The sequence below is a fragment of the Cucumis sativus genome, chromosome 7, assembly GCF_000004075.3.
Source record: "Cucumis sativus cultivar 9930 chromosome 7, Cucumber_9930_V3, whole genome shotgun sequence".
Classification (NCBI taxonomy): Eukaryota; Viridiplantae; Streptophyta; class Magnoliopsida; order Cucurbitales; family Cucurbitaceae; genus Cucumis; species Cucumis sativus.
The window spans coordinates 21,978,647-22,004,946 of record NC_026661.2 but is presented as its reverse complement, the minus strand read 5'-3'; the positions used below and the strand labels follow the sequence as shown (position 1 = coordinate 22,004,946).

General features: G+C 34.8%; 4 protein-coding genes and 1 long non-coding RNA gene across 5 annotated transcripts; 3 read left to right on the top strand and 2 right to left on the bottom strand.

Moving 5' to 3' along the window:
- Positions 1 to 76: 76 nt before the first annotated feature.
- LOC101219484 (receptor-like serine/threonine-protein kinase ALE2) lies at positions 77 to 4,919 on the bottom strand. Its single transcript, XM_004141635.3, has 11 exons — positions 4,387 to 4,919; positions 3,900 to 3,944; positions 3,569 to 3,688; positions 3,254 to 3,448; positions 3,068 to 3,172; positions 2,850 to 2,954; positions 2,386 to 2,754; positions 1,832 to 2,125; positions 1,312 to 1,704; positions 955 to 1,198; positions 77 to 856 (listed from the first exon to the last, which is right to left on the bottom strand). Exons 1-11 carry the CDS (start codon positions 4,529 to 4,531, stop codon positions 172 to 174), a joined length of 2,700 nt encoding a protein of 899 aa, XP_004141683.1. The 5' UTR covers positions 4,532 to 4,919; the 3' UTR covers positions 77 to 171.
- Positions 4,920 to 10,285: 5,366 nt separating this feature from the next.
- LOC105436215 (NDR1/HIN1-like protein 6) lies at positions 10,286 to 11,213 on the top strand. The gene has a single exon (XM_011661341.2). The coding sequence runs from the start codon at positions 10,371 to 10,373 to the stop codon at positions 11,160 to 11,162; it is 792 nt and encodes a 263-aa protein (XP_011659643.1). The 5' UTR covers positions 10,286 to 10,370; the 3' UTR covers positions 11,163 to 11,213.
- Positions 11,214 to 12,202: 989 nt separating this feature from the next.
- On the top strand, positions 12,203 to 18,014 carry LOC101219248 (chaperonin CPN60-like 2, mitochondrial). The gene is made up of 17 exons (XM_011661342.2): positions 12,203 to 12,428; positions 12,841 to 12,972; positions 13,186 to 13,345; positions 14,247 to 14,422; positions 14,728 to 14,823; positions 14,904 to 15,008; positions 15,240 to 15,326; positions 15,434 to 15,523; positions 15,922 to 16,002; positions 16,083 to 16,151; positions 16,236 to 16,313; positions 16,525 to 16,620; positions 16,701 to 16,800; positions 16,881 to 16,984; positions 17,076 to 17,181; positions 17,408 to 17,486; positions 17,650 to 18,014. The coding sequence occupies exons 1-17, from the start codon at positions 12,381 to 12,383 to the stop codon at positions 17,753 to 17,755; spliced, it is 1,713 nt and encodes a 570-aa protein (XP_011659644.1). The 5' UTR covers positions 12,203 to 12,380; the 3' UTR covers positions 17,756 to 18,014.
- Positions 18,015 to 18,331: 317 nt separating this feature from the next.
- LOC105436286 (LOB domain-containing protein 22) lies at positions 18,332 to 20,214 on the bottom strand. The gene is made up of 2 exons (XM_011661501.2): positions 19,321 to 20,214; positions 18,332 to 18,696 (listed from the first exon to the last, which is right to left on the bottom strand). Exons 1-2 carry the CDS (start codon positions 20,058 to 20,060, stop codon positions 18,567 to 18,569), a joined length of 870 nt encoding a protein of 289 aa, XP_011659803.2. The 5' UTR covers positions 20,061 to 20,214; the 3' UTR covers positions 18,332 to 18,566.
- A 1,726-nt stretch (positions 20,215 to 21,940) lies between these two features.
- LOC105436214 lies at positions 21,941 to 26,300 on the top strand. Its single transcript, XR_970159.2, has 3 exons — positions 21,941 to 22,177; positions 23,117 to 23,224; positions 25,813 to 26,300. It is a non-coding gene; the product is annotated as an uncharacterized LOC105436214 (long non-coding RNA).

Sequence of the window (26,300 nt, the reverse complement as noted above, 5' to 3'; positions counted from 1 at the left end):
GTGTTAGTTTATCTTCTCTCAAATTTTGTTTGCGTCATTTTTATGTCAATGACAATGAAATTAGGACTCCAGGAACTGATCTAAACAGATGGCCACAATAACTAAGGGCCTCAGAAATGCAATTGCTTTGAACTTCAAGATGTTGCAATGCAAGATATGGACAAACATAAACTAATGGAATCCAGGCCAAAGCTTTGCAGAAAAGCCATGTTCACTGAAGCTGCCTCTTGACAAACTTCTTAGCTTCTGCCATAAGTGCTTTTTTCTTCCAGTTCTCAATGGTTCCGAGTTTGATGAATGCCATCTAGAAGAAACCAGTTCCTGTCCTTCAAATCTTGCAGATGCGCTGATCAAATCCGATGCTGATAATCCTACATTTGTCTCCTTTCCTGAAAGGAAGGTGTGTGAGGTCTCCGGAGCGTTTAGTATTTCACCAGATATTCCTCCAAATTTACTATCCATGTAACTCAGAAGTTCGTCTCGGCTGTAACTTCGTGAAACTGGATCGTTAGTTTCTTCGAACTCGTTGCAAACGAGTTTCAGGGCTTGGACAACCTCGCCCATAAATGGTCTGTGAGATACTTCCGGTTGCACACACATAGAAGCAATTGCTGCTACTCTGGCCAAGCTATCAATGGAGATATCAGACTTAATAGCTGGATCTGTGATTGCATCCAATCCCTCCTTGCTCGTGAGAAGTGGACGAGCCCAAGCAACGAGATTTTCTTGTCCAGGTGGAAGCGATAAGTCTACTGGCTTTCTTCCTGTAAGTAACTCAAGAAGGACAACGCCATAGCTATATACATCACTCTTTACAAGAAGGTGGCCAGTCATTGCATACTCTGGAGCTAGATAACTGGAAACCAAGAGGTAAGATATTGTATAAGATTAACATATGATGAAGTTGAAAAAAGCAAATGAATTTGAAGGAACTACATGACAGAAATTTTTTACCCAAAAGTTCCCATGACATGTGTTGAGATGTGCTTGTTTCCTTCCTCCAGTGCAGTTCTAGCTAATCCAAAATCTGAAACTTTAGGAGTAAAGTCATATTCCAACAAGATGTTGCTAGCTTTGAAGTCTCTATGAATGACTCGAGGATTGGAGTCTTCGTGCAGATAGGCTAGGCCTCGAGCAGCACCGAGGGCAATCTTCATTCGGGCATCCCAATCAAGTGGACTGGTTAACTTGTCAATGCCTGGAACCACACAGAGGAAAATTGAATATGAATACCAAACCATCTAGTTTTAAGCCTATTTTAACAAAACAAGAAACGACAAGTTCTGCCAGATTTTGCAGGAAGTTGCTTACCATGTAAGTGTGATTCGACACTTCCATTAGGGACCAATTCGTAGACCAGGCAGCGAATCTGATCCTCTGTACAGATACCGATTAACTTAACTAGATTTCTATGGTGTAGACGGCTCAGCATCTCGACTTCCGCCAAGAATTCCCGAATACCATGTTGATTATGTCTTTTAAGAACCTTCACAGCTACATCCCTTCCATCTTCTAAACTCCCACTGTATACAATTCCAAAGCCACCTTCTCCTAATATTCTTGCAGTGTCGAAGTTGTCTGTGGATTTCTCCATATCTTTCAAGGTGAAGTTCTTTGCAGCACCAATATATGTCATAGGATCGGCATCGAGAGGCATGGATGAAGAACCAGGTTCACTTCCAACCATTATCAATCCAGCAGTGCCTGTAGCAATAGATCATAACACGAAAATAAGACCGAGTTCTAGACTGGGTTCAGAACCAAAACAAGTGCAGGCACCGAAGAGAATGTCAATCAGAAGAATTTATGAATTTGGCTGAATTAGAGTTACCTGATGGTTTTGTCGGTGAGGCTATCATGTTTTGTGGAATTTGAGCTGGTGGATGTGCAGACACTCTGTACCTCAACAGGCAAAGCCAAGCAAGCCCAACACACATGACAAGGGCAGTGAATGAAGAAATAGTAATCACAGCGATCATGTTACTGCCAAGCCCTTCTTTTTTCCGTCTTGGCACGTCAACTCCCAATGGTTTAATTGCAGTTCCAGCATTAGTATTGCTAGTGTTCAAACCATCATTAATGGATGAAGTACTTGAAGGTGCTAGCGGAGGAGAAGGTGGAAGACCTGCATGAGCTAGAGCTTATCAGAAAAGAAAAACATTGTTGAAGTTTAAGAAGCCCTCTTGAAACTGCTCAGATAAAAATGGAAGGAACTCCCGGGGCAGAAAAAGTATGCCCCTAAGATTGTTGAAGAAATTCGCAATGCAAAAAATTTCCACACATCTTAGCAAAACTGTTCCAACTGCACTAGATTCACTTGTCCAGATCCACTCTGTTGAAACTTTTTCAGACTCAAAACCAAAAGATGAAGGATCAAGAGATGACCTGGATATTTGACATTTAGTACTTGATATCTACCAAACAAAGAAGAGTTGATAGATATCTTTCTCCCCCAAAATTTCTGGTATATAGAAAAAGCTGTGTTATGATTGAATCTCGATCCTCTTGGAACCAAGTTGATAATGACAGTTGTTTTTTCTAATTGCTGACTAGCAGCATCTGCACCCATAATTCGAACTTGGCTTTGGTTCAGACTGATACTGTCAGCAATTTCCTCTGCAAGTTTTGAAACCAAAGGGAAGAATACGTATACTGCAACATCAAGAGTGATTTGAACTTGAATCGGCCACACACAGCCACATGGCGTTCCAGGTGGTGTATACGTCAATGGCTCTGTACATGATATTGTACAATCTACAAGTGTGGAATGCAAAACACAAGGTTATTATAATGTGGTTAATTTTCAGATAATTTGATATGTAAATACTAAGAGGTAAGTCTGTGCATACCCCCATTAGGAGGTGGAGGTGGCAGCATCATAACTTGTGATGGCGGCATGCTCTTCTTCTTCTTGTAAGAACCCATTGGAGATGTTGTAGGTGCAGGAATGGGCACTGTCAGAAGAAAGACGTGTTCATACCATAGAGTTAACATCAACCTTGTGCAATATACATGACGGAAATAGTGTTTAAGTTTAAAACAAATGTTCAGGTTCTCTTTGTCTTACTATAGTAATGGCTGGGTCGAATTGTTGGTGATGGCGCAGGTCCGGGATACCTTCCTCTTGCTGCAGATGGTAATGGTGACTGAATTGGAGAGACAGCAGCAGGACCTGAAAGATCAGTAGTGAATACTTCTATAGATCTAAATGGATGAGATTCAAGAGATGAATTAGTATATCTCGAGACTCAACCTTGCCGGCTGCTAGTCGGAGGCAATGCATGATAAGTAGGCTGTGGAGCATTGTTTCTGAACTTCCTTCTTGAATGGCGGAATTTATGAAAAGAGATCGATGGTGAGAATGTATGTTCATGCCCCCATTTCTTAGCAGGCGTGGTAGGTGGAAGTGCAATGCTAGGAGCTCTACTTGAATCATCTGATTGAAAGGCTATATCAGAAGAAAAGCAAATGTCACTCTTCGTTTATGTGATCTCTGTCAAGATTTTCTACTTGAAAGCTCAGAAACTTGAGAGAGAAAACGTATAAACTAAAATGTACACCCAATTACCTTTATAATGAGAATGGATCTGAGGAGATGAAGTTTTAAATGGTTTCCTAGGGGCAGCACTATACAAATTGCCATGGTGTTTCCTGCCAAAGCCATGAGATGTTGGAGTGACAGCATGGTCTGTGGCATTACAAGGACACAAAACCACTCAACACAGTTAACTTTCATATAGCTTATGTTTTCGAATACTCTTTTTCAGTGCTCGATTTTTCTGTATATCATTCATAAAACCATATTAATTTCATATAGAAGATATAAATCAGAAGTTGCTAGTGCTCAAATTCTAAACAAGTTTTCAAGATCCAATCGGTGAAGGGTTGAATAAGTTCACCTCGGAGTACAGAATGCGATCCGCTCAATCTGCCTGGGAGAACAACTGCAAAATGACAGCAGTAAAATCAGAAAATGGAACAAAATCTATGCAAGGAACGTAATATGAAGTAAATTATTAATATTTTTGGTGATTTCCAGTATGCAGCTTTTGTAGCTACTTTGATAAGAGAAAGAACCATATGATAAGAAATGTGTTGGATTTCACCAATCTTAAAAGCAAGCTAAAAATCAACTAGTGATTAGCATATTAATTCTTCTTCTAGTTTCTGAACCATCCAACTTAAGAACGTAAAGGGAAAGAAAAAACACACTCTGCATGAAGCTAATCATACTGTTTTCTTTTCCTGGAAAAGTGAGAAATCAGAATCCCAACTCATTTCAGATCACACCCAGATCCAAATTCAACTCCAAATCAATATTTGTGAAACTTATATGATCAGATCAAACACAATTCAAAAACTACAGAACCAGACCAAACCCATTACCTGCAGCTTCACAGACAGAGAAAAAGCTAACAGCAAAACCAATTTGAAACAGCAGAAACAGTAATCGAAACCCCATCAGAGTCCCAATTTCAAAGGAAATTTCTGCAGTTTTCATCAGATCTCTCCTCTTTTTCCCTTCACTCATCGTCTCCCAAAAATGAGAGAAATCAGAGAGAAACAGACAATTTAGCTATTGGGGGACATGGGCACTAGTAACAGCTCAACATAGCAGTTTTTGAAGACAAATGAAGAAGACCCACAAATTGTACTGCAAAAGCGATGGGAATACAACCACAAATCAAATGAAAACTAAGCTCAAGAATTCTCAGAGCTTTAAGAACACTAATACAATACTCCCCTTCTGTCATCTGTGATTAAAGGGGGGTTTCTCGATCTGATTAATTAAAAATACACTACAAAACACAGAGTAAATCGATCTAAAACTTGAGAGAGGGAGGGAGAGAGAGTGAACGAATGGAAACAAAGAGAAAGAGGGTCTTTGTTAAAAGTAATGGAAAGCTTTTTAAAACGGTTTTGATATTGAAAATGCTTGACTTATATTCAACCAAATGTTCAAACGATTCTCTCTGTTAATGCCAAGTTGAAAAACAAGAAGCTGACCCAGTTGGATTTTTTGACTAATCAAGAATTTGGTGACGAAATTTGTAGGTGGGGTTTTGAAAATTAATGGGTTTTGTGCTAATTGCTGAATAGTGAAAGACAAATCATAGTTGAATTTTGTGTTTCTTGGTTTCTTTTAGGGACTAATCAGACCAAACCCATTTAGATTAATTAGAAAAATGTATCATATTTAGTCACAATTAAGCATAGGCCACACTCTACAAAAACTATTAATGAGTCAACTACCCAATGGCCAATTCATTTCTTTCCCCCCATTTCTTGCATCAAAATAAATATATATAAATAATAAGAAAGATATCTAATTGGTGAAAGAAAATGATTGCAATAAAGTTAGTAGGAAGAGAGGGAAAATTAATTATTCATTCTTTTCTAGCTAGATTTTGTAAAATTACTTAAACTGTCAGTTAATAGAAAATTGGTTTAAATTTTGGTTCGTAGATAAGTACCTAAATTTTAGATTTAGCCTCCTACTACAATAAAGAAATTTCATTCAAAACTTCTTTGATTTCTAGATTTTGAAAGTTGAAACAAATAAGTGAAGATAACCATCAAATGCATCAAGTCGAGATAACAAGAAAAAAAGTAGTTTTAAGATAATCTACACATCATTAACAAAAGATGCTTAAAAAACCTAAAAATGCATTTCAAAATACACTTGTATTTGTGTAATCCACTACAATCATACACTAAATAAATAAATAACTAAAGAGAATGGACAACTAAACCAAATACAATACAATATAGTCGAAAAAGGTTTATAGTACTATATGAATACAATTTTTGTTCATACTATAAATATTAGTGGATTTTTCACTTTTTTTAAATATATATATATATATACTCATATTTACAACAAACACATATTGATATTGTTGTAGATAGTTTACAAAATATCAAAATATTGAAATTATTTACAAAATACAATCTTTCATAGTCCATTTAAAACTTTTACTATATGTTGTAGATAGTTTTATTTTGAAAAAAATATTTACAAGTTATAATAAAATTTCGAATTTTGTCAATAACAAACATTTGACGGTTAGTAATATCCTTCTATAAGTGACGTTAATACTCTATCACTCGCTATCATTTAAAAAACAAAAAATTTAATTGTAGTTTATAAATATATTAATTTATTTTGTTGTTTTAAAAAATTTACTATTCACCAACATAAATCTTTATCTTTATTATTGAAAATATTAGAAAAGAATGGATGAGTTTGGAGAGGTAAGGGAGGTGGTGGCACACGCAGCAGTGAGCACCCACCTTGGGGCGGCCCTCAAGATTTGGTTAGTTGATTTGTAACCAAAGCCCCCTCACACTAACGCTCTCCTTTCTTCTCTAATTTATTCATCCTCCTGTCTCCTTCCCCACCACCACAACCCAATCACCTCCCTACACCTGTACTCCTTCTCACATCTCTGTCGGTGATTTTAATCTACGACCGACGATTTTTAATCTCATTAACTCCTTTAATGCTTTCTTTCTCCATCCTCGAATGTTTTATAGTTTTTGTGCCATCAATAATTACTTTTTTTATTATATTTATAATATTAATATCAACCATTCAAACAAAAAAATATATATACAAAATAAATTTAATTCTATGTGTTTTTTTCTAAATAAAAAAATTGACAATTTTTTTACCCTTTATAAATATTTTGTTAAATTCATTTAGTTAGCAAAAAAACGGATCTATCAAGTAGTCAGATATATGTGTCTGCTTTCACACTATTTGTTTTTGTATTTTAATATTATTTTCACTATTCGTTTTTGTATTTTAATATTATTTTTGAAGTGTTAAATTAAAATATATATTAAATAATTATTTATTTTTACTATTTTTTCCTTGAAATAGTGTTGCGTCCCCTTTAAAATTTCAAGGTCTTGTATTCAAATCTAATAAAGTATAATTATTATTATTTAATTAATATCTGAATAAATATAGTTAAAGATTAAAAAAAGCTATTTTTAAATTATATTTTCAATGAATAAATCCTATAAATCACACCACTAGCTATTTTTTTAGCTTTTTGGTAAATTTGCAAAAATTTACAAAAAGTCGATGATAATAAAACTCATATCATCTAAAAAGTGATATATTTAAAAGTAGATTATCGTTAATTACTAGTCACATTTGCTAAATTTGCACTACCAAAAAAAGATGTTATGAAATATGAACTTTTTTTTTTAAAAAATAATATTTATTTTTGGGTGTGGGTGTGTTAGGACAATGGATATTTATATGTTATAATTAATCAATTCAAAATTGAAATAAATTCTATTGACGTTGTGTGTTATGATAGTTGAAATTAAGTATGGTTCAAATTTGAAATCAATTATTGAACATTAAATGATGCACTTATTACCTTATATATATGCATATGGAATTATTGTTACAGCTTCATCTTTTTTATATTATAAGATGGGGGCCTACACATCATGCACGATGCTGCCTATTGATCATTCATTTTAAGGTATAAAACAAAAAATACTATTCATCCCCAAAACTATAACTTGTTTTTGGTAATCCTTGCCTTGTTTGATTTTTAATATTAACTTTATTGTTTCTAATTTCTTACCATCATTTATATCTTTTTTTCAAGTATAAATGTCGAGTTTTTAGCCAAATTCAAAAAGAAAACTCTAAACCTTTTTTATTCTTCCGTTTTTTAAATTTGATTGCAGTTTTATGAATAATAATTAAGTATATATCAACATTAAAAAAAAAACTGCAAACATAGTAAAACCTATTAATGATAGATCAATATTTGGAATCGTTGAGATTTTGAATCTAATTGTTATATTTGCACCAATCCCAAAAAAGATTTGGAACATAATAGATGGATGTGAGATTTGTTAACTTAATTTTCAAAATCCAAAAACGAAATAGTTACTAAAATTGGAATTTTTTTTGTTTGTTTTATATTTTTAAAAATTAAGTTATAAAAATTCTTTCCACCTTTAGATTTCTTGCTATGTGATCACCAACAGATTTAGTATAGGCCAGCGAACGAGCTCCCCTCAACTCGATCGTCTTTATATATTATGTATAAAAAAAACTAATTAATATTTAATATTGTAGATAGTTCAGTGGTAACTGTGCTTGTTAACTCTCTTTCAACAAAGTTTTACCCGTGTATTTTTTTTACAGATTTTTATTTTTTTCTCCTAAATTATAACTCGAAACCCTCTCTCGATCTACTTTTTTTTTTCTTTTACCAATGTTTTAAAAAAGTAAAGTCATATTTCGAAAAGTAACAGAGTAATTTTAAAAAATTGTTTTTACTTTTGAAATTTGGTTACACACTTAAGTAAACATTTAAAAAGATGTAAAAAGTTAGAAAAAATAAACTTCATCTTTCAAAAACCAAAACGTTACTAAATCCGTCCTAAAAATATAATTTTTGTTTTTATATTTTCTAATGTAAATTTGAAAAGAAGAGAACTACAAATGAAGTCACCATCAAATATATATAGATATCTAATGATTGAATTTTAGTATGTAATAATTGAGTGATTACAAAAGAATTGATATATCAATTTAGTTTTTTACCATAGACTAAATTATTAGGCAATAAAAGGTAGAATTAGAAGCATTTATTATACTTTTTAAAACTCATATACCTATTAAATACCTTTCTATAACCACAAAAATCATGGCCTCCTCCTCCACCACTTGTACGCATCTTAGTATTCTTAAACATTTCCTACCAAACTTTACACTAAAACCAAAAACAAGTGCTCTTTTGCATATTCATTTTCGAGATTTTTAAAACCACACTTGAAAAGTTTAATTAAACATAGAAATAGATATTAGGAAGTGAATAGCACTCGCTGAAGAAGGAGTGAGGATTAGTTGGAAAGTCATAGTGTTTGATTCCATTGTTTCACCCTCCTATCCTTTCACTTCCTAACCCTTTCCTCACATCTACCTACCCCTCATCTCCTCTCTCAAACCTAATTACGTTTTTCAATCATTTAACTGCGTTATATTTTCTTGGTATAATCTCGTTAAAGAAAAAGTTTTCTTCATTGAACGAAGTTGGAAAGAATGGTTAATTAACTCGTTTTTATTCATTGATCGAGAATGAAATTTATAGTCATATTTATAATGGCGCAGGTTGTAAAAGACAATCTTACTTCTAATACTCCCCCTCAAGATAGAGAGAATATATCTTTAATTAATTAACTGTCATCTTGCATAAATGAAGAGATAGAGTGGCAACATCAAGAGGCTTGGTGAGAGCATCGGTAAGTTGGTTTCGACGACAAACAAAATAGCAATCAAGTTCGATGTAATTAGTTCCTTCATGGAACATGGGATTGTTAGTTATGTAGATTGCAACTTGATTGTCACAAAAGACGGTAGCTAGTGTGAGTGTTGGGATTTGAAGTTCTTGAAGGAGGCTTTTAACCCATATAACTTCACAAGAGATTGTAGGCGGTGCTTGATACTCCGCTTTAGCTTATGAGTGTAGAACATTTTGTTGTTTCTTTGATTTCCATGAGATTAGTGGATGTTGTTTCAATACGAAATAGAATATATAATAAGTGGATGTCGTCTCATAAACTAATTAATCGTATAAAAGAGTGTTGAAGGAAAGTATGCAAATCACGTATCAAACGTTATGATAGGTAATTAAAAAAAGGGATTAAACTTAAATGGCTACAAGAGAAGAAAACCAGCAAGTGAGTTCCAAACGCTCAATGAGGAGTGAGGATTGGTTTGGAAAGTTGGGTTTGTTGCAATGTCATGGTCTCTACTTCCATTGTTTCACACTCTTTCTCTATTTTATTCTTTATTTTCAAATATTATATATATATATATATATATATATATAAACTTAATCTTTAATCATGTTAATAAAAATCTAATTAAGATTGGTTTAAAAAAAATGGGAGGAATGCAATATTCATATATAAATTAGTAAAAAGAAGGTGTCTACAAATACTCGTCAAAAGCTCAATTTTAACTTCATGCATTTATTCAACTAGAAGAAAAATTAATGTATTAGTCACGTTCTAATATACATTTCAATTAGTTACTTCATACTATACTTAAAGTTTATAATTTATATAAACTCTGTGCTATTGTTTCGTATTTCATTCAAAATCATTAATCACAAATTAAACCCATTTTCTGTAAAGTTAAAACAAATATCATTAAAAGAGGAAAAAGAGAACAAATAAAAAAGAAAGAAAAAGGAAGTTCTTCCTTGAAACCAAAGCATTCCATCTTCTTAAAAATCCACTTTGATTCACAAATTCAATACTCCCTTTCTTCTTTATCTTACCTTTTTCTGATAATTAGTTTCTTCTCCTCCTCCTCTGCTCTGGCCATGGCAGACAGAGTCTATCCCAACGCCGCCGGTAAAGCCAATGCCAATGCAAATTCCAATGATAACATTAACCCCACGGCGACGGCCAACGCCCCGCCCTTTCCTTCCACCAAATCCCAACTCTACGGCGCCTCCCGCCCCCCTTACCGCCCTCAACCCCACAATCGCCGCCGTTCCCGCTGTTGCTCCATCTGCATATGGCTAACGGCGATCATTGCCACTGTTATCGTTCTCCTCGCCGTCGCCTCCACCATCGTGTATCTAGTTTATCGTCCTCATCGTCCGTCATTCTCCATCACTTCTCTCAAAATCGATTCCTTCAAATTCACTCCCTCTTCACAGCTCAATTCCAAATTCGACTTAAATCTTGCCACTACAAACCCCAACAAGAAGGTCAAGTTCATTTACAGTCCAATTTCCGTCGCCGTCTTGTCAAACGGCGTCGATGTCGGCGATGGATCGTTCCCTGAATTCGTGCACGAGAAGAGGAACACCACGGCAATGAAGGTGACGGTGGAAAGCAGTGGTGGAGAGATCGAGGGGGAGTCGGTGGATTCGTTGAAGGCGGCGGTGAAGAGCAAAAGTGGATTACCGTTGGAGGTTGAGATGGAGACGAAAGTGAAGGTGAAAATGGGATGGTTGAAGATGCCGAGGGTTGGACTTAGGGTTCATTGCGAGGGAATTACGGGGGTCGTTCCGACGAGTAAGAAGAAGACGGCGGGTGTTGCGGCGGTGGAGAATGCAGAGTGTAAGGTGGATTTCAGAGTGAAGATCTGGAAATGGATCGTTTGAATTTTTTGGAAAGATGATGTAAGAGAGGGAATTTGAAGTTTGTTGTTTTTATACTGTTTTCTTTTTCCCCTTCTTTTTCGATTTTTTTTTTATTTTACTAATTTGTTTGTTAATTTCAAATTTTGATTTCTTAATTACTTTATCGGTTGATTATTGTATTTGTAAACAATAATATTTGGGTTATTAATTATAGGAGTTTTTCTTTAATATAACAAAATATGAAAATATTTACACGCCAACTCCACAACGTCAAATAACAAAAAATACTCCGTGATTTATTGATTACACACGAGGAAAAAAATTATCATACAAAAAATAAATGATCTTGTATTATAGTCTTAAATCTAAACAATCTTCTACCAAAATCTAAACGATCTATTAGTAATATTAGTTTATCGTTTATATATTAATGCACGATTTGTAGTGAAAAAAGAAGAATAAGAAAACAATACTCGATATTAAAAAATGAATAAGAAAAAGAATATTGTCTCTATGAAAAAAGATGATGTCGAAAAGGAACACATTACGGTTTATGAAGAAATTCTGAAATGATAAATATGAAGTTTATGAAAAAATTAACTCAACGTATATATATATATTTAAAATTTTGTTATATGTATGGCATGTAAATTAACCTCAATCTATATGGTCTCGTATTGAAACTAATAATAATAGGAATAGTTGCAAATATAACAATTAGATTCAAAATAATTTAACATACAACAACATTTTTTTAAAAATTCGAATATAACAAAATCTGGCAAAATCTATTAATAATAAGAGTCTATCACTAATAAACCATATTGTAAATATTGATATATCACCGATAAATTACAAGTGTCTAAACTATGTTACAAATAGAAGTCTATCATCAATAGGTATTACGATATTTACACTCTCAACTCTCAAATACTGCAATATACTTTATTATTATTATAAAATTATTACCTATTACGTGGAATCCCCAACTTCGGGCCAGAAGAAAGAGGCCCAGACGATTACCAAAACAAATGGGCTTTGTAGACACTTTCTCCCCACCGGACGTAATCAATCCTCTACGACAATTTTAAAATGGGCGCGAATCTGAACCGTCCAATGACCATACAATTGCCATTGACGTTTTCTTCAAAACCTCTGCTTAAACCCTCACTAGCAGAAAGCAGAAGCTGAAGGCGTCTATCTCTCTCTCTCTCTGGACTCCGTGGCCCATTCACTGCGATGTATCGATTAGCTTCGAAATTGGCTTCCTCGACGTCGAGAAAACTTGTAAGATGAAGTAAAATTATTACTCATTGCATTTCTCCATGTTTGATTGTTTCGTGGTATATGGGTGCTGACTGCTCAATTTGTTATGAAACTGTAGAATGAAATTCATTTTTGGTGTCGATCGCAGTATATTAGTTTAGTTAAGTTCAGCGAACTTTAAATTTTCCCTCCTTGTTTTCTTCAATTTTTGAGGAGTGATTACCATTTTTGATTTGCGCGTGCGTTTCTTGTAAAGAAGAAATGAATGTTGTTTGTGATATTTGGCGGTTGAACAAGAGATGAGGTTATTGGAGCTGATCGGGTTCTGATTCAGTGGTTCTTGTTTTTTTGTGATTGTTTTTGGTTCAGTTGAGTACGGAGTGATTTGGATTGAAATTTTAGAAATTAATTTTGGTTTGCTTTGGATTTGAAGGTATGTAGCCGGGTAACAAGCAGCAGAAGTTATGCGGCGAAGGATATCAATTTTGGGGATGGGGCTCGTGCAGCTATGCTACAAGGTGTCTCGGAGGTTGCTGAAGCTGTTAAAGTGACAATGGGACCAAAGGTATTGGACCTAATTGATCATTGTGATTTTTGGCGGGTTTTCTAGTACTTCACTTGCTGGGAACGGGGGAATTTGTAACGGTGGAACTTGGAAGGAAACCCTGCAGTTTACTTTAAGATGTTTACACATTCTTTGACGGCTATTTGAATTTAGGAGGGGACTGTGGCTAATTAATAGTGCTTGCTTCTTTCTCATTGTGGTCAATGAAATTAGGGTCGCAATGTAATTATTGATACAAGTTTCGGGAGCCCAAAAGTCACAAAGGATGGTGTTACTGTAGCCAAAAGCATCCAATTCAAGGATAAGGCTAAGAATGTTGGGGCAGATCTTGTAAAGCAAGTTGCGAGTGCCACAAACACTGCTGCTGGAGACGGTATCTTCATTTAGCCTGAACTGCCTTTATTATTGTTATTATTATTATTATTATTGTTATTATTATTATTATTGTTATTATTATTGTTATTATTATTGTTATTATTATTGTTATTATTATTATTGTTATTATTATTATTGTTATTATTATTGTTATTATTATTATTGTTATTATTATTATTGTTATTATTATTATTGTTATTATTATTATTGGTATTATTATTGTTATTATTATTATTGTTATTATTATTATTATTATTATATGTTATTATTTAATTTTCATTACTAATATCATATATGGTGAGAAGTTGAAGCGATGTTCATACTGGGACTTACAACGCTAGAATATGTAGAGGAAGTTACAAGACATTAGGTAACAGAAGATGGGTAATGGACGTTAATTTTGAATTGAGCATATGGTCAAGATGGGGATAGGATTCTGTTGTAACATTTTCAGTACTCAGTTATGTGTGTTGTGTAGACAATAAGGCTGCCACAATGCGTGTTTGGCTGCCTCAAAACAACTCTTGGATGTGTATTAAAAAATTTGTATGCCCTGGCCCCCAATAGCAACTAGATAAATTTGAGATACTTCTCTTAATACATTTCACGATGAAAAGCTGCCAGCCACATTGTGGCGGCTTCACTCAATGGTTTCTCCCGTGCCCCCTCCTTATAAGCTTGTAATTCTCAGAAATTGTACAGTGGGCAGTGGGCAGTGAGGATGGTATTACATGTTTGTATGCCTTTTGTCTTTGTGTCAGGTTGTGTTATTTGTTGACTTGTGAAGACTTAGCAATGCAGATTCTAAGAGTTGCATAGCACGACATATTGGAAGTTGTGCTTTTGAACTTGAACAAGGAAGTTGTTTGTTCATGAATGAACTGTATATCTTGTTGCAGGTACAACTTGCGCAACTGTGCTGACTCAGGCCATTCTTACCGAGGGTTGCAAGTCAATAGCTGCAGGTGTAAACGTGATGGATTTACGCATTGGTATAAAAAAAGCAGTTGATGCTGTTATCTCTGAGTTGAAAAGCAGAGCATTGATGATAAGCACCCCAGAAGAAATTACCCAGGTAACGTAGTTTGTAACACTTGTAAAACTTTTGAATGTTGCACCTCCTTGTTCATGCTCTTTCTTGAGTTTTGAAGCACGAGTATATTGATCCTAGAGCAGTTTCCGTTTTCTTAATGTCCATTTTTTGTAATAATAAGTGTAAATTTGTCATCTGGATCATTAATTTTTTCTATGGGCATGACAACATTTCTTCCAACTATTTTGCTCTTTTTTTAGTGGTCATTTTTATCCTAGATCCGACACTATCTGTTCTACTGTTTCCTACCCTTTTACTTTCCTTTGGTTATTTTTATTTACGGACAGGTTGCCACTATTTCTGCAAATGGTGAACGTGAGATTGGAGAACTGATAGCGAGGGCAATGGAGAAAGTTGGAAGGGAAGGAGTGATTACTGTTTCTGTGAGCATTCTTTCCTAGCTTGCTTTTATATGAAATGATAATTGAACATATGAACATTAGTAACTTCTATGTCTCTCTAGGATGGAAATACTTTGGAAGATGAATTGGAAGTGGTGGAAGGAATGAAGCTAGGCAGAGGTTTTATCTCCCCTTATTTTATTAACGATCAAAAGAGCCAGAAATGTGTAAGTTTGGATTCATTTTGCAAATTGTTGAAAGTTTTTGATGTTTAATGAACTAATAATGTTGACACTGCTTACTGAGGCCCGAGCATGAGAAAATATCATTAAATACCTCGTTGCAGACATCTGTGTGGATTGTATGATAGTAATGTGGAGTGTAGCATGTAATTTTGAAAATTTTCTCTCTGGTATAACAATTTTAGCATGGAATCTATAATGTATTAAAATGTGCAGGAACTGGAAAACCCTTTCATCCTTATACATGAAAAGAAGATTTCAGACATGAACTTACTCCTGAGAGCACTTGAACTTGCAGTAACGGTATCAATCTTAATTTTGTTTTTACTAATTTTCTCTTATGTGCAATGTAAGGTGAATAAAATGCCTGAACTTTACAAACTAACGAGATAAGTTTATTCTCTGAGCAGAACAAAAGGGCACTTCTTGTTGTAGCTGAGGATGTTGAGAGTGATGCACTTGCCATGCTAATACTTAACAAGCATCGTGCTGGCTTGAAGGTGATTGCTTGTTATACATTTTATTTCTTCTTGAAATGTGGCATTGAAGCTCATTTTAACTTTTTCTTTATTGCTATTGCATGATTGTGCACAATGTTTTAAAATGTTAAAGGCAACCATGAGACTTTTCTTCTTGAAGAGGAGAGGTGCAAGCCTCGAGCCGGTATGAGGTGTAAGCCTCAAGTAGTGAAATTACATGCTGATATAACGGTGGAAACGATAATTTAAGCATTCGTATTATGTTCTCTTATGTGCATGGGCATGACTAAAGTTACTTTATAACCGCCATTAGAACTTTATAAGTTTCCCTTGCAGAAATAATTACCATAATTCGAATCGTACCATCATTAACCCTACGTTGTTGTTCATATACCACCTTCATTATTGTCTGCTTTCAGGTTTGTGCAATCAAAGCTCCTGGTTTTGGGGAAAATAGAAGAGCAAGTTTGGATGATCTTGCCATACTAACGGGAGGAGAGGTGATACAAAGTAGTCTAATCTAAGTTCGTTGTATCAACATTTTGTATGCCAGTTTAGTTACACTTAAACTGAACAACAGGTCATCACCAACGAACGTGGTTTAACTCTAAACAAAGTGCAAGTGGAGATGCTTGGTACTGCCAAAAAGGTTCACGCCCAATCCATTATACCGCTTCTTTCTTTTTACCGTTGTTTTTTTGTTAATGCTTCATGCAGTTGAACTTTTGCTCAGGTTACTGTCTCTCTTGACGATACAATCATTCTTCACGGAGGCGGAGATAAGAAACTTATTGAAGAAAGATGTGAGCAGGTTTGTTGCAGCTATCTAAGTTAGTGTTCCTGATGAGATTCTTTTAAATCGCCTTTTTAAAACTACTCTATTCCTCTTGAGGCTGAAAAGGAGATTATCGCTTAATTGAAGCTGGAGTCTTCTTGGAGACCATAGGAATGTGTATTAAAGTGTAGAATCTTATCTTGTGAATTCCTATTAATACCGTATCCTGATTGTGATTACCTTGCAGTTGAGGACAAGTATTGACAAGAGTACTGCAATGTTTGACAAGGAAAAAGCCCAGGAACGATTATCAAAACTCTCTGGTGGTGTAGCAGTCTTCAAGGTAGAGTGTTTGCCTTGATAATGTTCTGAAAGATATTTGTATCCCTCATTGTAAATGTAAACAATTCAGTTCTCTCGCAGGTAGGTGGGGTAAGCGAGGCTGAAGTTGGGGAGAGGAAAGACAGAGTCACAGATGCCCTGAATGCCACGAGAGCAGCTGTAGAGGAAGGAATTGTGCCAGGTAAGCTTTTCGTAAACGGGACAAAATACTGTATTGTTGAAGACATCTCCGTGCTGTCGGTGAATAATTGCTTCTGTTAGGTGGTGGAGTTGCCCTTTTGCATGCTACGAAGGTTCTGGATGAACTTCAAGCTCAAAATGAAGACCAGAAAAGAGGAATAGAAATAGTGCAACATGCTCTTAGGGTTTGTTCGTTTCTTTGGGTTTTCTACACTACTTTTTGGGGCTCATCTTGACTACTTGTTTTCTCAAAACAAAACTTTGGTTTTTCTACAGGCACCTACATCTGCAATAGTCTCAAATGCTGGATACGACGGTGCTTTGGTTGTTGGAAAGTTATTAGAACAGGATGACCGTAATTTCGGTTTTGATGCTGCCCAAGGTACGCTACTTTCAACCGTTGGAAAACTTCCAAGTCTACGTATATGCAATACATAACAAAAAATTTGGTTTTCAATATGGAGTCTCTCTTTTCCTTCCTGTTTGTGTCTTCGGTTAAATTCCTGAGGATCTTTGCTTAATTAATAAGAATTGACTGTTCTTTTCCTACCCACAATTAATGTAAAGATTTTATAGCTACTTAAGTGGGAAGTTCTTGTGCAAAACAGGTGAATATGTTGACATGGTGAAGGCTGGAATTGTAGATCCGCTGAAAGTTGTGAGAACTGCTTTAGTGGATGCTTCCAGGTGAATATTTTGTCCATTTCCCTTATCAAAATTTGCGAAACGTAGTTTTTTTCATTCTCTAGGAAGTGCTTTTAAACCTTGAACTTAAAAGCAAACTAGCAAAATGTTGTACTATCCACTTCTAAACGCACCAATTAATAGTTTGATTTTCTTGAATTTCCAGCGTCTCATTGCTGTTGACAACAGCCGAGGCAGCTATAGTGGAACATCCAAATAATACGAACAAGCTCCCGAGTAGAATGCCAGCAATGAATGATATGGGATTCTAGGAAAATTACTCCAAATCTGATTCCGTTACATTTCTCAACTTCCATTGGTAACTAATTTTAAAAAACAATACGATGTGATCAATTGATTAATTTATACAGGGAACTGTACACAAGGGGATCATGGGTCTGGATGAACCGATGTTCATCTACAGAATCCTTTGTTTTGTGAACAATTCACGTGAGTTTTTTTTACCACTTTCTTGTAAGACATCAAGCAGCAATGAGAATGAGATTATATCAGTTTTTGCCATTATGCCAATTCAGTCTGTTATCTTTACATAATTGCTTTTAATATTCACTTTTTGAGCTCTAGAGCATATTACAAAAGTGGAGTATGATGGTTTGAATCTCCAAGTTCAAGGAAAGAAGCAAACAGAAACGGGTCTGTTGTGTAAGTTCATCTCCATAATTCTTTGGGTTGTGAAAAATTCAAGTGAGTTTCCTTCACTTTTTTTTGAAAAGACAAGAAGCAGTTATGAAAAGGAGATTGGATCAGCCGTAATGGCCATTTACGGTCATTTAGTTTGTTCCATATTCAAAGCAATTCTATGTTCAAAACGCTTTATGTATTCACAAGACAAGGTGAATAAACAAATGTTTAATTCCTGTGAAGTATGAAAAGTTAATGAATTGGTATATAGATATGATATACCTAAGTACATGGAGTGAACGTTGGAGAAGGGCGCAAATTATTCATACCTTACCTCATTCTCTTTTATAAATGACTCACACCTTTTCTTCTCCAAAGGCATTTATGGACTAATTAATCAAAGAAAACTAAAGTGATGAAGGAGAAAGGGCTGTGCTGAAGCTAAGTATCACAAGATGGGAAGGTAAATAAAGTGTCTACTGCACCTTTAAGTTCTTGATCTTGAACCTGTTGTATTGGGTCAGAATCTTCTTTCAATATCATATTGTCCATCTTCAGCATTGGTTCTTCACTGCACACAGTTCAAATGAGTCAAAACACTTTAGATTTTACCTTCACTCCAATTTTGTCATCAATTCATTTCAGCCCGAAAAATTAGAATTAGAACTTAGGACATGTCACACTACTCGTCTCAATTAGTTTTGAAACATTTATGAAAGCCTAAAAGATTACATCTTTTTAAAACAATAGGGACACTTTTTCAACAAACAGCAAAGTTTTGGGATAGTTTTTTCAATTTAGCAAAAAAGAAAAAAGAAAAAAATTATAGGTTGCCTCTCAGAAATTGTCCCTGGGTTCCTTGGCCCATTAGGCTTGATCAAGGCAAATGAATGGCCTGGCCCATAAAGAAAATCAAGGGCTTTATTGGATTATGGGCCAAGCTTGTAAGTTAAGAGTTCGGTATTACGTCATTTGGCGCCAAATTAACCAATCATAAAAATTCAAAATGCTTGGAGAATTAATAAATAAAAATAATAATAATAAATATAGATGGAGAAAATTTATTTAGAAATTGCAATTTAATTTAATAATCAAATTTTTATCACACAAACAATTTGAAATAAAGAGAAAAATAAAAATATTTAGGGATAAAAAAAATTTGTAAAATTAGTGCCATGCAAGAAATGAAACTGACCTTTGATGAACCAAATCTTGATGATGATCGATTTGAAATTTAAGAAGTTGTTGTTGATGATGATGTTGATGATGATTATTATCGTGGATTTTGATGTCATGAAAATCATGAACAGAGCCAGCTTGTTTCAATTGCAATGAAGAACAGGAATCTTGAATTCCCCAAACCTCCACTTCCTGATCTTCCAAACTCTCTCCATTCTCATTTTCCCCAACCACAAACCCTTCGCCTTCATATCCTTCCACAAACTGATGCTCAATCCCGCCATATCCAGTCATCGGATCCCCTTCAAGAATCGCGGCGGCAGCAGCAGCAGCCGCGGCAGCAGCGGCCTGTTGCTTACAAATCGCCAATTGATGAAGCACAATCTCAAGCTCGGCCTTATTATATTCAATTTGACGTTGAAGATCTCGAATAATCCGATAACAACCGCCAACAGGATCAACGGATCGGACATCAGATTGAAAAATAATGGTACGCATTGCTTCTTCCTTCTCAAAGGGATCAAGATTCTTGATAATTTTAGTAATATTGCTAACACCGAAGAGTTTATGAGCGTTTAAGAATTGACGTTGACGATCGTGAGGGAAATAAGGAGCAAGAATGCAATCGGGAGCGCACTTACGGCGTTGGTATTTACAAGCGGCGCAGGCTTGGGTAGTGGAGGAAGAAGTGGTGGTTGTGACGGGGGCGGTGGAGGATTTGGAAAGGTGGTGGTGGTGGTGAGTGATGGGGCTCATTTGAGGGGTTAAGGAGTAGTGTTTGTTGTTGTTGAGGATGGAAGGTATTGAGAGAGCGGGTGCGGCTCCCGCGGGGATGGGAGAAAGCGGATTTTGTTCTTTGCTTTTGCTTATTTTTTGGGGGAATAATTTTAAATTTTGAGGGATTTGGTTTCTATGTGTTCTTTGTTTTTTCCAGTTTTTTCTCTTTAATTTTTAGTTCTTGAGGGAATGGATGGATGTGAAATGCTAAACCATTCTAACTATTTTTAGTTACAATCACCAACGATAATTCTGCAAAATGGGGGATTTCTTCTAACTGATTCTTTCCAACTTTTCTTTATTACTCTTTTTCTCTCTCTATTTTTTTTTTTTTATTTTATTTCTCCCTTCTTCCAATTACCTTTTTCTCATATTTTCCATTAACAATATTTCAATTTTACTAAAATTCTTTACCATTTTATTCCTAAATTCACTTGGGAATTAATTTCCAAATTATTAAAAAAAATTATGGCTTTGTATATGAAAGTTTGACTAAGTGTACTATATTTTTTAAACAAACATTCAAGTTTCACAATATATGATAAATTGTTAATATAATCAAGAGAGAGAGAGAGAGCTGCAAAAGTGGGTTTTCTTTCGTCAAGCTAAGCATAAGCCCAAATACTTGAGACATTGCCCACTCCAGCCCAATGGACTTGACTTGTTTGCTTGACCATTGGTTTTAGGGGAAAAATACCATTGAGGATGTGACAGAGCTTGTGAGTATAAAGCATCTTTTAATATTGCATTTGCCTTGAAAATATAGCAAGAATATTCATTTACTTTTCTAGCAAATTGTTTTCTTTTATCTTTCAATTCTTGATTTTCATACCTAATATTTTTAAATTTTAAACTATTGAATTTTGATTGTACGTTGATTTTGATCTTTTGGATCTTCGAAACCCTATTTTAATTGGCCTTAAAAATCTTGAAAGTCTTTATATTTCACCTCTCAACACATAAGAAACACTAACGCTTTTAAGATGACAAGTGTTGTATTGGACATGTGTCCGTAGTGTGACAATTATTTTATTTTTATTATTTAATTTTGGACACGTCCAAACAACTAGTACACTTACACCTATTGGACAATTTTAGGGCATGGAACCTGCACGTTGGGGAAGAAAAAATATACTAAAGCTAGCATTTTAAAAGTCCACAAAGACCATTCATCTCACGTTTTAGGCTTATTATTATCTTCCTTTTCTTTTCCTGGAAAACAAACCTCCTAAGCCTCCATGTCCAAATGGTCATACCTCAATATACACCCTCAAATCAAAGTTTTCAAATGGAACAACGTGTTTGTCCTAGTTTTTTAAAAAAGTTGTAGTGTTCGTGTTGTTGTGTCGCATGCAAATGATCAAAAAAATTTGAAATACACTTTTTTAGATAAATTCAAGGGTTTTCAACCCTGACTTCCACCATTCGTGATACTAGCAACCGACCGAAGCTCTTCCCTTAATTGCTCATCACTAGACGTATACTAGTAATGACTAAATGAAATGGCAAACGATGTGTTGTCCAAGTTTCATACACATGAGTTGAATGACAAGAAATTCATATAGCTATTGGTTGATGTAGAAGAGGGCAATAGTCTTCATGTTAGATGAACTCCCAGTTTCAGAAATTGAGAATTTGGAATGTTAAAAAAGAAATGAGTTTTTTTCTCATTTGGTAGAAATCCAATTACATTATCACAAGTGTTTCCTTCAAATCTCTTATTTTTATTGTAATCAAACAAATCCCTTAGTTTTATTACACTAAAACAAATTGATTTTGAATTTGATTAATAAAAATAATAATACTCATATTGTTTTTATTAATAGTTTAATAATATTTATGAAATATTAATATTGGACGGAACGGAATAAGAATTGTTCCGAAGGATATTTTTTACAATTTGAAAAACAAAGAAAAACCGAAAAGCTTCCTTCCCCCTCCGTAGGGATCGGCCTTACCTCAATCTTCTCCGTTTTCTTCTTGTTACCATTCCCTCTCAAATTTCCATTTCCTAATTCCCTTTCTCTTTTTCTACTTCTTCGTCTTCTATTGTTCGTCTCAATCCATATTCGCTCCCACGGATTAACGCAATATTGGTAAGTATGTTCCACCAATTTTCAGATCTTGTTTGTTTTCAACATATTGATTTACTTTTACAAGTTACAACTTAGTTTGTAGCTAGCCCTTTTTAGCTGTTCTGTTTTGTCTGTTGCTGCATTCTTTATTGGGTTTTTTTTGGGTCCCATTCTTGTGATTGTCGTGACGAATATATGGATGAGGAACTGGAAGAAGGGCATCAATGTATTGGAAATTATGTTCGAACGTGAAAATTATGAACTGGGTTATTGTTAATTTAGGGGCATGTGTGGGAGTGATTTTGAATGGTTAAAATCATTCATGTTATGATGTTATAAAATGAAAATTTTAGTTGGTTTTGAATGATTACCGTCCTCCCATTTCCAGGCTTGAAAATGTGGGGAAAATCCAATGAATGAAAATATATATTAATTGGAGGGAAAATTACATTATAGAGGTTTGAGAGACTGACCAATGAATCCAAAACCTTGAACTGATGGGCTAGATTTAATCCTGTATCTATATACTTTACACCCCGTGTTCATGTTATCCACTCTCCTTGTGGATTTTGTGGTGAAAATTTCTTCATTTCTGTTCCTTCTCTGCTTCATGTTAGATTACGGACTGTTCGGCCATAATTGCTAGTTGACAGAATCTGTGATTCGGGTACTTTGTAGTTTTAACATTGGTCTTCCACCCTTTATCTTGCGGTTTCTAAGTGGAAACGAATGATGAATTTTTTCTTGAGTACTTCTCCGTTCTCTCTCCCTTTTCCTTCGGCAAAAGTTTCACCTAATGGCTTCGATAAGATCACATTTTCTGGTCTTTCAATTCTTAAGATACTTTTCTGTTTTTTTTTATTTTATTTTTTGGATTGAAAATTTGGGTTAGATTCTGTTATGTTAGAGCAGGTTTTCTTTCTTTCGAGTGTTAATTTCATAATCTCACCGTTTACCTAGAGGGGTGGCTTTCGACTAAAGGGAAGATATTGTGTGCAAAAGTCTTCTGAAGTCTTTGTATTGGGAGATCAGCTGCTGTAAGCTGAAAAGGAACGGTTCTTCTGTTTGGTACTTTCTCCCTTCTCTCAAGACTGACTATGAAATCTATATATATATTTTCCGGTGTATTTTAGCAGATACATATCCGCTTGATGTGAATCAGTGGATGGTTGTGAGAATAAAAAGAAACTGATGACTTCTTTAATCTAGTTAACATGCATTTTAGTCTATGAAAAGGCTTAATGAATTATTAGATACATAGTGAAACAAACAGTTACATTGTCAAGGACTCAACAGAAGTGAAAGCATACTTATTTAGGTATTCTTGGAACGTAGAATGAAAGACTTCCTGGTGTTCTTATCATAATTACATGTTCAGGTGGGCAATTAGTTTAGAATTGGAGCGTTTGAAAATGTAATAGCCAATGTTACTAGAATTGGTATTTGAAGTCCTAAACTAGTAGTCGCTTAGTAGTACTTCCGAGGGTCTGGGGATTCAACCCCTAGGTGATTAAGGTTAAATTACTGTTTTTTCATTAAAAGTCTCTAAACTTGAAATCTAAATTCTCTAAATTTTCACTCCACACCCGATCAGACCCCTCCGTCGGTTCCACTCTGAAACGTCAACAACCGACTTGATACCATTATTAGGTCATCTTGGAGAACTACACCCCAAAAGGCAACTATTGGGGTGGGAGAGCCAAACCACTTAAGTACCACATTGGTCATCCCATTCTAACCAATGTGGACAAAAGACATTTTATACTACCTTGGTTCCTAACGGATTCTTAGGAAAGTGAGACTCTTTGCTTCGCAAGTTTACATGATCCTGCTAGCACAGTGCATCGACTTAAGAGGAAGTTGTCCTTGCTTGTTGGTTTTTTCTGTTGTGTTCTTTGTTAGAAAGTGGCGGAAAAACTGGATCTTATCTTTGGTGTTGTGAGTTTGCTAGTTTAATTTGAGATTCTTTCTTACGTTCTATTGGCATTGTGGTTACTTGTCGTAGAGATGTTTGTGGTATGATTGTGGAGTCTCATCTCAACCCGCATCATGGGGAGAGGAGTTACTTTCTTTAGTTTGCAAGGGTGTATGCTATTTTGTGGGGACAGCAAAGTAGTAGGATATCTAGAGGTGTGGAGAGGGATCCTAGTGGCTAGTGAGGTTCGGTCTCTCGTTTGTTTTGATATTTCTTATAGCTTATGGGCTTCAGTTCTGAAGGCTTTTTATTATTATTCTATAAGTGTTATTTTGCATAGTTAGAGTGAGTCCCTTCTTAAAGAGGAAGCTCCCTTATTTTTGGGCTTGTTTCTTCTATGCCCTTATATTCTTCCATTTTTCTCAGTGAAAGGTGATATGTTCATTTTGCAAAAAACACTTTATGGAGTGTCTCTCAAGTTTGTAAACCTTCAAATTTGTACTAATAGGCTTTTGAATTTAAAAAGCATCTTATAAGTTCTGAGTAAGGCCTTAAATGGTAACAATTTGACTTTTGGTTTTCTAAAATTGTGTTTATTCGATCACTATTCCTGTATAATAGTTTTCATTTCTCCTAAGTAAACATTTGAATTCTTAACCATATTCTAAAAAAGAACACAAGCTCTCCCCCAACGATTGTGGGAGTGGGAGATTAGACCATCAATCTTTACCATGTTAATTGATGTCTTATCCATTGAGTTATACTCAGATGAGATTTTGAGAACACCTCGAAAATGTAGATAACAAAATAAAGAAACTCATTGGTGGAAATGATGTTCATAAGCTTAACTTTCAAAAACCAAATGATTATTGAATGGGGCTTAAGAGAACCATTTGACTTAAACTTGTAAAAATGTGAAAGTAATGATTTGCATTTTTAATGTTGGAAGGACTTTTAGACATAACATCGAGAATTTGGGCACCAACAAGGGACTTTAAAATTACGGACCCCATTAATCAATAATCACACCATTGATTGTTGAAGGACCAATTTTATAATTTAACCATAAATTAATAACTTAGGCTCCATTTAATAACCAAATGGTTTTTTTGTTTTTTTTTTTTATTTGTACATGTTTTCTGACAATTTTTTACAATGGTGTTCATATTCTGAAGAGACTAGGTTCATAGCCAAATTAAACGAAAATAACAAAACAAAACAAAAACTATCTTAAGAACTATATTTTTAGTTTTCAAAACTTGGCTTGACTTCTATTTTGAAAACACTCCTAAAAACCAGATGACAAAATTTTGAATTTTAAAAAATTAAAGGGCTATCTAACCAGGGTTAAAACTATTCTTTTCTCTCAGGATTGGGTTTGGGATGGGAACAACCTGTATGAAAGTTAGGACATGGGTCATAAGCACATGTAGGGCATCAGCAGTCAATGCCTTAGTTATAAGAAACCTTGGTCAAATAACTAATAATGTTTAGTTGTTTTTTGGGACAAAATTTTCTGTTTTGCATGCTTGTGCATACTGCCATTTTTTTCTAACTCAAGTTTTTTCAGGAATATCGTATTAGTCACAAGAATAATTATAACTGTTGCAGAACATTAATTGATTTACACACTTGTATTGACTTCCAAGAGCAGTACCATGTACTTGAGCTGTATTAATAACCCATATTTGTATCACTTCATAATGTGCTTTCCTAAGGATTGCAACTGTTGAAACTGCAGATAACCCAAAGCCGAAAAAAAAAAAACAAAAACGAAAAAAGGAAAAACATGGCAGTAAAACCAACAGTTGCCTTGCGAGCTGTACTTGTTGGAGGAATTGCAGCGTTTGCTAAAATCGCTGGTGCAATGAAAGCTGCTGGTGGTGCAAAGTTAGGTGCAGCCACTGCTGCCATGACAGCAGCAGCAACTGCAGCTTTGGCAGGAACAAAACAAGACCAGAAGGATGATTCTAAACACTCTCCAAAATAAAACTAATCCTCAATAATGTAATGGTACATTTTGTCTTTTTTGTCTTCTTTGTAATTTTTGTAGGGAAGATCTAATGTATAATAAACCCAACCACCCCAGCCCTTGAAAGGCTTCAGCCAAAGCCATGGTGCTGAAATAATAAAACCCTGGTTCAGATTTATTTTAGTTTGCCGGATTGATTGATTTTATGTCACATTGTTCTACGTTCCATTACTATTATACATGGAATGTTTTCTTAA

Excerpts from the sequence above, each read along its gene's own strand:
- LOC101219484 (XM_004141635.3), bottom strand. The coding sequence starts at position 4,531 with ATGAGTGAAGGGAAAAAGAGGAGAGATCTGATGAAAACTGCAGAAATT. Across the intron at positions 3,173-3,253 it reads TCCGACTAGCAGCCGGCAAG|GTCCTGCTGCTGTCTCTCCA; the intron begins GTTGAGTCTCGA and ends CTGATCTTTCAG. Across the intron at positions 2,755-2,849 it reads ACCTCCACCTCCTAATGGGG|ATTGTACAATATCATGTACA; the intron begins GTATGCACAGAC and ends CCACACTTGTAG.
- LOC105436215 (XM_011661341.2), top strand. The coding sequence starts at position 10,371 with ATGGCAGACAGAGTCTATCCCAACGCCGCCGGTAAAGCCAATGCCAAT.
- LOC101219248 (XM_011661342.2), top strand. The coding sequence starts at position 12,381 with ATGTATCGATTAGCTTCGAAATTGGCTTCCTCGACGTCGAGAAAACTT. Across the intron at positions 12,973-13,185 it reads AAGTGACAATGGGACCAAAG|GGTCGCAATGTAATTATTGA; the intron begins GTATTGGACCTA and ends CAATGAAATTAG. Across the intron at positions 17,487-17,649 it reads GCTTTAGTGGATGCTTCCAG|CGTCTCATTGCTGTTGACAA; the intron begins GTGAATATTTTG and ends TTGAATTTCCAG.
- LOC105436286 (XM_011661501.2), bottom strand. The coding sequence starts at position 20,060 with ATGAGCCCCATCACTCACCACCACCACCACCTTTCCAAATCCTCCACC. Across the intron at positions 18,697-19,320 it reads CAAGATTTGGTTCATCAAAG|TGAAGAACCAATGCTGAAGA; the intron begins GTCAGTTTCATT and ends AACTGTGTGCAG.